The 12,330-nt window shown below is 36.1% G+C and overlaps 1 protein-coding gene across 1 annotated transcript in view; it reads right to left on the reverse strand.

Annotated features, from left to right (window-relative positions):
- The window catches only part of RYR2 (ryanodine receptor 2), a 443,307-nt gene that overhangs the window by 319,637 nt on the left and 111,340 nt on the right, over positions 1 to 12,330 (reverse strand). Inside the window, exon 3 of the mRNA XM_059830672.1 lies at positions 10,535 to 10,654. Coding sequence (XP_059686655.1) covers positions 10,535 to 10,654 — 120 coding nt within the window. The remainder of the gene's footprint in view (positions 1 to 10,534; positions 10,655 to 12,330) is intronic.

Consider the following 12,330-nt stretch of genomic DNA (forward strand, 5'->3'; position numbering starts at 1 on the left):
AGTCTGTTCGTACTTCATATTGCACTGAGCAGACTATTTGTTTGCTTTCTAGGACCTCTGTCTAACCTTCCTATGCAAGTCCTGTGCTGCGCTGTTTCTTTTTCTCACACAGTACTCAAAATGTCACAGAGCGTTGGCATTTTCCTTCATATAGAAATAACAGTACCTGCTGTGTCTTTTAATGATCAATACACACCTCAGCCATTTCAAGCACCCTAAACTATCTAAACTAATTCATCCTCTATTATCTAAAGCCATTTGAACGATGGCTGTTACTGATTTTGATTCACATTTCCCTCAATAATTGCCTTACCACCAGTTGTAAACATTGTACTGTGCAACTAGAACTGGTCAATACTTGGAGAAACACCAAGAGAACCTGAAATTCCTAACTCCCTGTTACTATTAAAAGACATTTAGATGTGGGATGGGGGTAGAGTTTACAGGATTGTTAAGGGAAGACTGTATCAATCTTTTGAAATCAGCCCAGTGACATTAGTTGCCTATGCTTTTTTTTACTGGCATGTAAAAAGTCAGTTCTCATGGAAAGGTAACCTTTTTGTGGATAATATCTTTGTAAATACATCAAAAAAAGAGTACAAATACCTGGAAGATGTAGTAAGTTTCCCACTCCTAAATACATTCTTTATATCCAGTAGGGAGGGAAGAGAGAGCTTCTAAGGAGTTAAAGCTCAAAAACATTGATTAGTATTATTCACAGGGACTCAACGATATTTATAAGAATATCGCTTTCTACAAGACAAGAAAAACTGTCTCACACTCAATTAAGCAGAACATTAGCTTCAACCCCTTCCAGCTCACACAACTCCCCAACTAGCGCAAAAGTAGACTGCACACAATCACTGCTTTACAAGATTCTTGCACTGAGGCACAGAGAACCATACAGAGAACTCCTTTTGGCTTATAAATGGTATTTGAAAAGGCCAAGCCAAAAAAGACAAAGAAGGACACCTTAAGCTACTAATCATACTGTGGGAAACCACAGTCTTATTCTCATCTTCCAGCTATTACAGACATGCTGGTTTAGTAAGAAAAAACAGATTGGAGATGTCAGTGTGGTTCATGGTTCATGTATCAACTGCATGTCCATCACTCATATCTGCAGGTTTTCAAACAAACAGCAAACACTCAGGAAAAGCAGCCTGAACTCTAACCTTCTGCATTTATGCATACTCTTCCAGAACGCTATCACTTTTTTTTACCATCTGGCCTCTGTTTTTTAATGCAAAACAAAGCAACTGCTCTTTTGCTTGTGAAACAAAAAAAGTTATGCTTGTATTTGTATACGGTAACGCCCTTGCCAACATTAGGAAAGTTACTAAAAACAACTTGCACTTGGGTTTCAAGCACAAGGACACAAAACATACACCTTCAACCTCCAAACTATTTCCACTTGCCCAATTTCCCCCTTCCAATCCAGCCTATTTATAAACTAAGACCCTCAATTTAATGTTGCAATTACTCTTGTTATGATAGCATAGGCATGCCCTCTGTTGTCGAAAAAGCACAAATCTTCCTCCTTTTTCATGGAGAAGTAACGAGGAGGAAAAGCCTAGAATCTTGAAAATCACCACCCAAAAGATCAAAGTTTCAAAAAGTCTTAAGAAACAACAACAACAAAAAAAGTTCTTTGATATTCTGGTTTTTTGTTTCCTTTCAGATATAATTGATATCACTTACCTCAAAGAAACACATAGATTCATTCACTAATAGGCTGCATTACTTCAGCCTAATTTCTGAGAGCCCATTGGGCTTGGATTATTCACAGGAGTCTGCTGAGCCAGATTTAGCCCAACAGTACTTAAAAACACTGAGTACAAGCAAAAATACCATGATTTCAAGTGTTGAGCATGGCTGCGCAGCCAGTTTGACACTGCTACTTTAGACAACGCTTGTCTAAAGGGCTTAAAATAAGCATTTGCACTTTCATGTGTTCTTAGATTGAAACACACAGATTTATGAATCTGTCTAGTTTTTTCAGGTTTCCAGACTTGCAGCTACCTATCAGCATAATTAAAATTCAAATGACTACTTTGTAACTACTCTGCATATACTAATGAAATACATTCCACTATAAAACCATCATAGAAAATATTTAAAATGCTGAGCTCTAGAGGACTGAGCAGAATATGACACTGTGTAACCTTGTGATGTTCAGTTGCCCAGGGTAATGCAGCAAGCCTGAACCTGCTGGGGCTGTTCTTGCATCGAACAGCTATCAGTTGTAACTTTCATCAGACATGAATGTACAGCAAATAAGAACTCCCACCTCACAATATTCTGGCTTTGCTCTATGTATCACTTTATTTATCTTTCAAGGACTTTCTTAGGGTATTTTAGTACAGTTAGTGTATTTGGTGAAATCAAATAATCTGTTTCCAGTCCTTAACACCTAGTCCCAAGATTATTAAGAGTCCAAAGACTTTCATACTAAATGGGGAAAAATAACCCCAAGCACCAAACCCCATCAACTATGCAATTGTGTGAGGGCATTGCTTTGAACAGAATGTTCAAAATGCAAATAGATAAAGCCATCGTGCAATAACAGAAACTCTCCTTTTTAATAGGAACAGTACTAAAAAGGGTAGGACTGAGAAGCTAAATCGCAGCAAACTGGCAGGTTTTCAGAAGCCTGCAGAATACTCACCAAACCAACTATAGGATTATACACCGCATATCTGACCTTCCTACATCATGGTGATTGTGTCACAGCTGTATCTCAGACAAGATTTTCCGGCACAATATCTGCTTCTTTTTATATTTTAATCTTTAAATAATGAGAGACCTAAACAGTTACTGGGATATACAGTTATTAAAAAAAAAAAAAAATCTGATTTAATGGAATTTCTCAGGTCTTCTTCACTTATTTTATACCAGAAGTTGAATTCCTACATCTGTTCCACTACAATAAAAAAAAAAATCCACCACCAACCACCATCTTATGTGGTTTTGTAAACATTTAGGGTTTGTATGTTTGCTTTTAACAGACGTTTAGATAATGAAGAAAGTTGCAAACCACATATTTGACTGGTGATATTACAACTCATTTTTTGTTTGTTAAATTACACAAATTATACAGCTTTAGGTTAAGTTTCTTGATTGGATGGCCTACATTACTAACAGTATGAAAGAAATCATTAATATTAAAAAATAAAATTAGCATTTTGATATTTGTCTTGCATTGGTTAGTTGATAACAGACATAATGTATGCATACATATCACATGTACTACTCTTTCATTCAGTGCCATCACTTGGAGTTTTATCATCACCTAATTAATTCCCCTTAACTACAAAATTATTTTGATTCTTTCAACTTTTGTTGCTACATTTTCAGGTTACATGTCATGCACTCTACCAGCTTGTTTAGGTATTTGGTACTTTCCTTTGGAGGGTCTTATTTAAGTGCTTTATTGATAACAGTCTTGAGTATTTCTAAAATACACTTTGACAAGAAAAGTCCCAAGTACAGAACACATTTTAAGTCTTATAATAAAACCCTGTGGATTCTAAATCACTACTATTAAGCATGCAGAGTTATCCCCAACAAAGAAAGTAGAATTATTGGTAGATGTATCCAGAGAACTGGCCTATAGTAATATCATACTTTTAAATATTAAATAAGTGGGTGTGATTGAAAAAGAAACTCTTTCACATTTACAAAGGTACATTTTGTAGATAGGAAGAGCTTGTGATTCCTTTTTGGTAGTAAACAGTGCCTTATTAAGCTAAAACTCAAATTCCAAAAACCTGCTATAACAGGAGATACAATCTGAACAATGAGAATAATAAGATTTCCTACATTGGATATATTATGATTACATTATTTAGTCTGTGATGCCTTGCAAGATATCACACATTTTGTTTACTTTTTTAAAACTACCTGCGTTACAGATGACAGTACAAACATCCTAAATTGTATTATTATGCCTGCTAATACTGCACAAAATTTTCAGCTGATATAAAGCCATATTTCTGTTGCTGATTTACATCCATGGGGATCTGACCCAGTGTCTTTCATAGCCTGAATGTTTCACATTCATTTTAAATTATTCACTTTCCATCTCAAGAAAGTGGTCTGTTGGTTTGTGGGATTAAGTGCAAGGATCACAGTCAGGTCTAACGGATATGGCTACACATCTGCATTTAGGCTCAGGACTTATACAAGATTTAAAAGGAATAAAAATTGAATCTGATATACAAAAATAATAAATATATTTACAATCATATAAATTATGTCTTACATATAACTACATACAAATGTAGTGAAACATGCTATGTTCTTATTTACATTGCTTCTATAGAGAAGCATTTTACTGGGAAAGAATGACTCATTGAACAAAATCCTGTCTGATCTACGCTAATGAAGACTTCCTCTACCTGTGTCTAAATTATATTTGTTACCAACTCTTCATTTAAATTATTAAAATCAATGATCTTAGTGAATGTCTGCTAAATAGGAATCCTCTGAACATGAGATTACGTAAGATTAAGTGCCATCTTTGCCATTAAATATGAACTTTCATTTTGGCAACATAGAATCACAGAATCACTAAGGTTGGAAAAGACCTGTTAAGATCATCAAGTCCAACCATTTAAAAAAAAAAAAAAAATTAAAAAAAACCCAACACCTTACTGTATGGCAAATTCCCAGAACGCTCCACTGTAAACACAAGCAGACAACACTGATTTGATTCATCAGTGTGAATCAAATTTTTAAAAACTTAGTATTTCATTATGTCAGTAACTGCTCAAAAAGCATCTACTTGCATCCGTACATTAATGGGCACCATGTGCTTTTTTTACACATTTGGATTTACACAATCAAAAACTGTGCACAGCACAGATACTGTTTCTCAGCTGTCAGAAAGAGTTTCAGACTCAGTTTCTCTGGAGTCACAAAGATTATTTGCCTTGGCCACTGAGAACGTGCTCAAGTGTCTGCTGCACAAGACAAAAAAAGAAAGCAACCCGTGCTTTCAGATTTTACACTCTGGAAGACAAATGGAGAAAAGAAGTTTTCTCCCAGAGGCAATCAGAGTAAAGGAGTTCAGGCCCATGTCCCTGCTCACCATTCAGGATGACACCCTTCTCTAGACACACCCCTATAGAATTTAACTGCTGCCATGGAAATTGCTTGTGTAAACACTACAGAAACATACTTTCTTGTAACCTTGTCTGTGCCAGGTGCATGCTTCTCTACCCTCCCTCCCCCCATTCTCCTCTTCCCTTCCAGCATAGCCGCCTATCCAGCTCCTGCCAATTCACCTGCTTGTTGAAAACATACAAAAAAAAAGGCAAGAGAAAAAAAACTCAAAGAATTGGTATTTGGCAGCACAGGAAACAGTGTGCCAGTCTTACCATCAAGCTTTTTTTTCTATCCCCTCATGCAACAGTAGCATCTAGGAACCAACAAAGAATGGAGCATCACTGATATATGTCGCTCTGGGTCATGGAGCAGACAGCCCCAGCCAGCTGGCCTACATCAGTCCAGCACAGATCTGCAGAACCTTTCCTAGTGTTGCAACCATGCCCTGCCACAGGAGAAGAGTGACTCTTCAAAAGCAAAAATGGAAAAAAGTTATCGAAGCCCTACCCTCATGTGAAGCCCTTCCTCACTTTCCAAACAGAATTAAGGGTATAATAAGCTTTTGGACTCTTCCCTCAGCACTGTAACTTATTTCATATAATGTAATTCACAGCTCAGTGGAAAGTTCAAACCATAGGATCACACATTGCACTGCCTTCTTAAAAAAAAATAGAGATGAAAAATGTTTTTAAATTGGGAGGTTTTTCTGGATCTTCAAAAATCCTCACTATGTTATTCTTCCCTCTCTCAAGTCCAAACTCCTGAGAGCTGAAAAGGAAAAAATAAAAAAAGACACATTTTTTAATTGGACCTTTGTAAAGGATGTAAAATGATGTAAAGCAGTTCTACTATACCTCAGAGCATCATGGAATTAAAGTATGTGAGTTTACCACCTGTCATAAAAACAAGAGGAAAAAAAACACCTTATGCAATTAAAAAAGTGTAACTCACTCTCAATGTTCTGCTGTGCAGTGGTTCACAAGGGATCAAAACCCCATGTGTGACTGGCCCACAGCGGAGTATTTTATTCTGCACCATGGACCAGTATAGTTTTCAGGAGCTGTTAAAACACAGGTCCAGCTCTTTGCTTTTCAACATTCCATGCATTATTTAGGTCTAAAGAAAAATTACTTCAATAGCAGTGAGCATAATCTTTTAATGAATGGACTGCCTCATATTAGCAATTTGTTTATATATAAAAAGCAACAATCTAATTTTCAAATGTAAACAAATAGATCTCACTAGTCATTGAGATAAGTTGACTATTCATAATTCCTCTTTTAATAAAAGGGATGATCTTCCACACAAGGAATAGATTTAAAAGTACAGCAAACCAATGAAACAAAATTACCTATAGACCATTGTCAAAAAAGACGGTTATGTTTGGTTTTGCTCTTTTTCTGACACCCATCCCTTATTTTCTTCTTTTTACTTAAGAAATTAAAATTTATGCTATAGATTTAAAAAGATCTGCTGGAGAAATAATGGGATGAGATAAGGAAACGAAGTATTTTAAATTTTTTCTTCAGTATCTCTTCATCAGGTTTTGTTATTCTTGACGTTGCAACTTTTTGAATGTTAAAAATTTTTTATGGTTTATATATTTTATATTCTTATATGTTTGTAATGTGTAACCTATCCCTAGAACAACATCTATTTTGAGATAGATCTGCTTTGAAATTAGTAGAGATTGAAATATAATTATTTTTCACTTGAGCTATTACACCTCTATAGATGAGGTAGTCATACATTTATCTTGTATCAACCTGATTGTTTTATATTCAGATCTGTCTCCTATTAATAAAATTACATGTAATTTAGACCTGACATCTTGTTTATCTATTATTTTGCTCTTTAAGCTATGGGATCATTTTGAGGAATTTGGTGACGTGCTCTGAGCAACAATCAGGAAGCTGCTACACTCCTGAAAGTAGCAGATAAACTGCATTTACAGAGTACGTGGAGCAACTAATCTTACTTGCCTTCCCAAGTTAAAATAGTGAATGAAATAAAGATAGCATAAAGTGCAAAATAGCTTTTCTCTCATTATTAGTCAAAGCTAGAGAATACTCCCTGGCAGAACTCAAAAGAACTGTTACGAAGACACATCCCTGATTTCTCCAAGGCTATTGCTAATACAGAATCTAATCCTTCTGTGTGTCCTTCACGACTGCAATCCAATCCACTGGCTCAAATAATTCATTTCAGATCAAGAATACATTTGCCGTACAAAGACCCAGTACCCGCTGACCCAGTCTGGGGTCTGACTGCCTGGGAGGCAGCTTTGCAGAAAAGGGCCTGAGGGCAGTAAGGTGGGCATGAGCCCACAGTGTGCCCTGGCAGCAAAGAAGGGCAATAGCCTCCCATGCTGTACTAAAAGTTGCATAGCCTGGAGTTACTGTTTTTCCCCTTTACTCAGCACTTGCTAGACTATACAGAATCATAGAACGGTTTGGGTTGGAAGGGATCTTAAAGATCATCTAGTTCTAACCCCCCCTGCCGTGGGCAGGGACACCTTCCACTAGACCAGGTTGCTCAAAGCCCCGTCCAACCTGGCCTTGAACACTTCCAGGACTGGGGCATCCACAACTTCTCTGGGCAACCTGTTCCAGCGTCTCACCATCCTCACAGTAAAGAATTTCTTTGTAATATCTAATCTAAATCTCTTCTCTTTCAGTTTAAAACTATCACACCCTGTCCTATCACCACACACCCTGATAGAGAGTCCTTCCCTATCTTTCCTGTAGGCCCTCCTTAAGTACTGGAAGGCCACTGTAAGGTCTTCCTAGAGCCTTCTCTTCTCTAGGCTAAACAACCCCAACTCTGACCTGAACTCTCTTCCTGTAAGAATGACCAAACCAATGCATAAAAACATTCACAAACTTAGAAATATAACTGTACTTTGAAATTTGATTTCATAAAATGCCATTTTGTGATAAGATGCATTTCTTCTCAGGAAGAGTCCCATATCAAATTTAATAGCAAAAGATGTCTCTCCATTTGCTACAAAGAAACAAACCTGAAGGCCTAAAACCAAGCTGTAATCTAGCCCCAAATATTAATTAATTCCTTATTTAAAATTCAAACACCTTAAAAGATACATAGAAAAAAAAAAATAGATAGACAATAAAGAGGATATTTTTGCTCAGTAGAGTGATTGGACAAGCATGGATTGCTTCCAAAAAGAAGTGAAGAAAGTGGAATTTGGAAACAGTTTTGAAATGTGAACTGATAATGCTTATTAAAGTGTTTGCTAATTTAGCCCAACTACCATCATCCATCTTTTGTTAGTACGATGTTTTCAAAATTTGCTGTTCTCCTCTGATGCTGAGGGAATCTATACAACCCTCCAAAGAAACACTTGTGTTGTAAACTTGAACAGAAGAAAATAAAATTCATTAAGCAATTTTCATAATGGCTCTGCCACTGTTATTGTAATGGGATAAGTATTAATAGTCAGTATTTGCCAAAGTATTCTATCAATACATATCTTCAGTTTTACCGTTATTTTTGTAGTGTGAATTATTCAGTGATCCCAGGGCAAGAAAGTGCAAATAAGCTGTGCTAATAAAACATCAGCTACACCACCAGGAGCCACGTTTTGAGGGATATTGGAGAAAAGCAGGGGATTGTATCAGGCATTCTCAAGAATGCAAGTCCAGGATGATAGCTGAGGTCTATTATTTGTGTTTGGCCTATTACTGGTGCTTGGTTTGGTACTTCGTCCTTGATACCTGGCTGTAATTCAGATGCCACACTACTGTTTGCATTAAAGTGCATCACAATCCCATTACATCTGGAAAATAGTCTTAAAGACATGCAAGGACCTTTTTTAACTGGCTCAAGAACTCTACCAGAACCTTTTCCAAATTGTCATATGCCTCTTGTAATATCTTCTATGCTCTTCCTTACATAATGCAATAGTAACATTGTATGGACACAGACATTAGGAAGAAAAACATTTTTATTTACACTTATTTACAGTCAACTTTGCTTTAAGGATTTTGTAATTTTATGGCTCCCTTGGTATTTGTATCTCCAAATGACTTCAAATGAGCTCATCCTAGAAACTGTCAGCCGTTAAAAATTAAAACAAGGATGAGCTGCATGGGTTTTCTTGTGTTTGCTTTTTTCCCCCCAAGGTCATGCAGAATGAGCAGAATCAATATTGCTTCACAAAACATGGAGAAAAAGCAGCATCAACAAGCAAGCATAGGAAACTGATATGAAATTTACACTATATTCCTTAAAGACAAGAACTTTCAGGAGTTTTATATAGTGAGAGAGAGACTGTAGATTTAATATCCAAACTTTCTGAATGATAATAAATTCATTAAACAGATTTTCCTGGCCTTACAGGCAACTAGCACTGCAATCAGTTTCATCCCAGCACATTTTTATTGTTAAAAAGATTCACTTAAAACTGAGCGGCACGAATGAATTCATCAAGATCACTGCTATTATAATGAATCATTAATATCCTAGTGAAAAATTTATTATTATGAATAATACATTCAAAATGATGACACAAATTGAAGCATTACTCTACAATGTATCAGAGAGAATTAAAGTGATGTTATGGAAGTTGGCAAGACAAAAAACATTTTTTGTTCTAAATCTTTCTGGATGTCTTTCCAGATGCTTCACCTTTATTTTATTTTCTCATCAAACATTTATATTTTAGCTGAAGAAAAAACAAATATGTTAAGCAACATTCTTCCCTTTGTATAAATAAAATGTCCAAGTATACCCATTACTTTAGTCACAAAACCAGTTCTGCCCTCAGAAGGCACATTTTTGCCTTCAAAACATTTATTTGAGCATATGCGATTGTGAAATAAAACCCCTCCTTTGCAACAAATAGCAAAGTTAATTTTTCAAATTACTGTATCTACTACATATATAGCAGAGTTATAGTAGGCTTAGATAACAAACTGAGGAGATGAGAATTTTGATACTTCCACTATTACTCTGCTTGGTTAGGGAATTAGAAGGACTTAAAGTAATAATCATCTCAACGTAAAGGTCACAGAATAAAAACTTACCACAAATAGAATAATCGCTCTCTTTCCTGTTGACTTAAAATCAGAGTAATGAAATGTGTCTTTGAACTGCAGCACACAAAAATTGCACTTTGGCTTACTACAACTGAGTTCAGACAACCAAAATAACAAGCACATTACTGAGATGGACGTCAGCAGCAATCTAGTTTTGAAGTGAAACAGAAAGCGCAGCATTGAAGTCCAGCCAAAGGGCCATGACAAAGGAACAATTAAACTTCAAAGGGGGGTTAAATATTCCTTATATTATTGACAGATTTGATTTGTCCATTCTCCTAGACAGATCTGAGTATAGTACATCAAACCAAGCAATATTGTAACTATACCCTTGCTTCGTACATTACACGTAGAACACTCAGCAGTACCTTAGAATTTGATGTGGATTCCAAAAAGCAAAGCCTGTTGCCAAATCCTTCTGCAGCAAGACACAATTTCTGTTGCTCCTTGTGAACAGTTGCAGTGCACTGCAGAACCACTTCGTCATCCTACCAAAAAACAAAGAAAACCAGAACAGTAGTTATGCTTCTGACCCAACAAGATCTAGGGAAGCATTTACAAAATCATTGCTAAACTCAGAAACAGTTATTCCTGAACACAATCGAATCTCAGCTAAATTTTTATTCTCAGAGTTGTGAATGTGGGCAAATCAATTAAAATAATTATAATAACTACATATGTGCTTTTCCTGTTTGCCTATTCTTGTAACAAAAATCAGTATGTATGAAATAGAAATGTTATGGGACTAAATCCTTTTAGTAATATAGTCAAAGAAGATCTTGCCAACAAACCTGAAAGAACAGAAGCAGACCCTTATTTAAATCCCAGTTCTTCAAAGTAACATAACCATGAGCTGGAGAATCCCTTTTCTATGGTTTCAGTTAAAGAGGAAGAAAATTTTGTTGTAATGAACCTGTTTTCTAGCAAAGGTTTTTTGTTTAAGAATAGAAAAAATAGTATCACCCTGTGCATTCTGCCCATTCATTTATGAAGCAAAATTAGAGTTTCCAGTAATAAATTTCACATGAATGATTATGAAGAGATGATATTTAACACTGTAAATAAAATGTAATACAACAATAAAACCATAGGATGAAGAATGCAACTGGAAGCAGAACAGGATGAGACTACAAAAATGCACGCATTAAGGCAGGCATGTTTACCAAAAAAAGTTGTTCTTACAGGCAGCTTTTTACATAGGGACATTCAGAAAAGTTCAAATTAAATAACTGCCTAAATTTAAATTGAACCGAATAACGTGAAACTTGTAAACACCCATCCTGAATTAAGCTGGCGTTTTATTTGGTTTAATTTACTTCACTCTAGTAATTAAACTAAACTAAATTAAGGTGTATTTAATTCTGAAAAGAACAGGAGATTAAATAGAGTTTAATCAGACACTTTAAAAATTAATTCATGTTACCTTTTTTAATTGTCCCCATGTAGAAAACCCTAGCCCTAAGTGTAGGTAAACCAATTTTCCTACAGTGCTCGAGTTGCATATCGCTTATCATCCACAGTCAATTGTAGAGGCAAAAAGTAGTAACTGCTTCCAGTCAGACATTAAATCCAGAAAATGTGCATATGTTACATGTGCAGATCACAATGTACAACTGTAATTAATAAAGAAAAATCCCTAAAGGCCAAAATCAAGGATCTAGAAGACCAAATACACAGAACTAAGAGCTTTGCTGTGTACTCTTTGTGAAAGTAGCATCTATTAAAACCCAGAGAATTGGGGGGGGGGGGGGGGGGGCGGGGGGAGGGAGGATGGATGTTTTTTAAAGTGCAAAATTAGTACTTCCTAATCTTAATTACACTTCATTCAAATAAAAGTTTATTTTCAGGTTAAAAATAGTGTTAGATTGCAGCTATATAAACACATTCTCCTTCCTCTTTCTCTTCCTAGCCCTTCTTCCTAAATAACCACACCAGCAGAATGGAAACTGCAGTCACCCTGTCACCATCATACATTGTGCTAGAGTTGCCTCCAAAAAGGGTCACTAGAGAAGACGCCAACATCGTACCTCCATAGCCGGAGGCAGACAACATGGTAAGGCTACTTTCTACTGAAATGAACCACCAATTCTATTTTGTACTGCCCCATTCTCTACCATTGTATGCTGTGCTTTTAGAGAAAGTCTGAAAAGTGTTCTACATAGCC

The sequence above is a fragment of the Gavia stellata genome, chromosome 2, assembly GCF_030936135.1.
Source record: "Gavia stellata isolate bGavSte3 chromosome 2, bGavSte3.hap2, whole genome shotgun sequence".
NCBI lineage: Eukaryota > Metazoa > Chordata > Aves > Gaviiformes > Gaviidae > Gavia > Gavia stellata.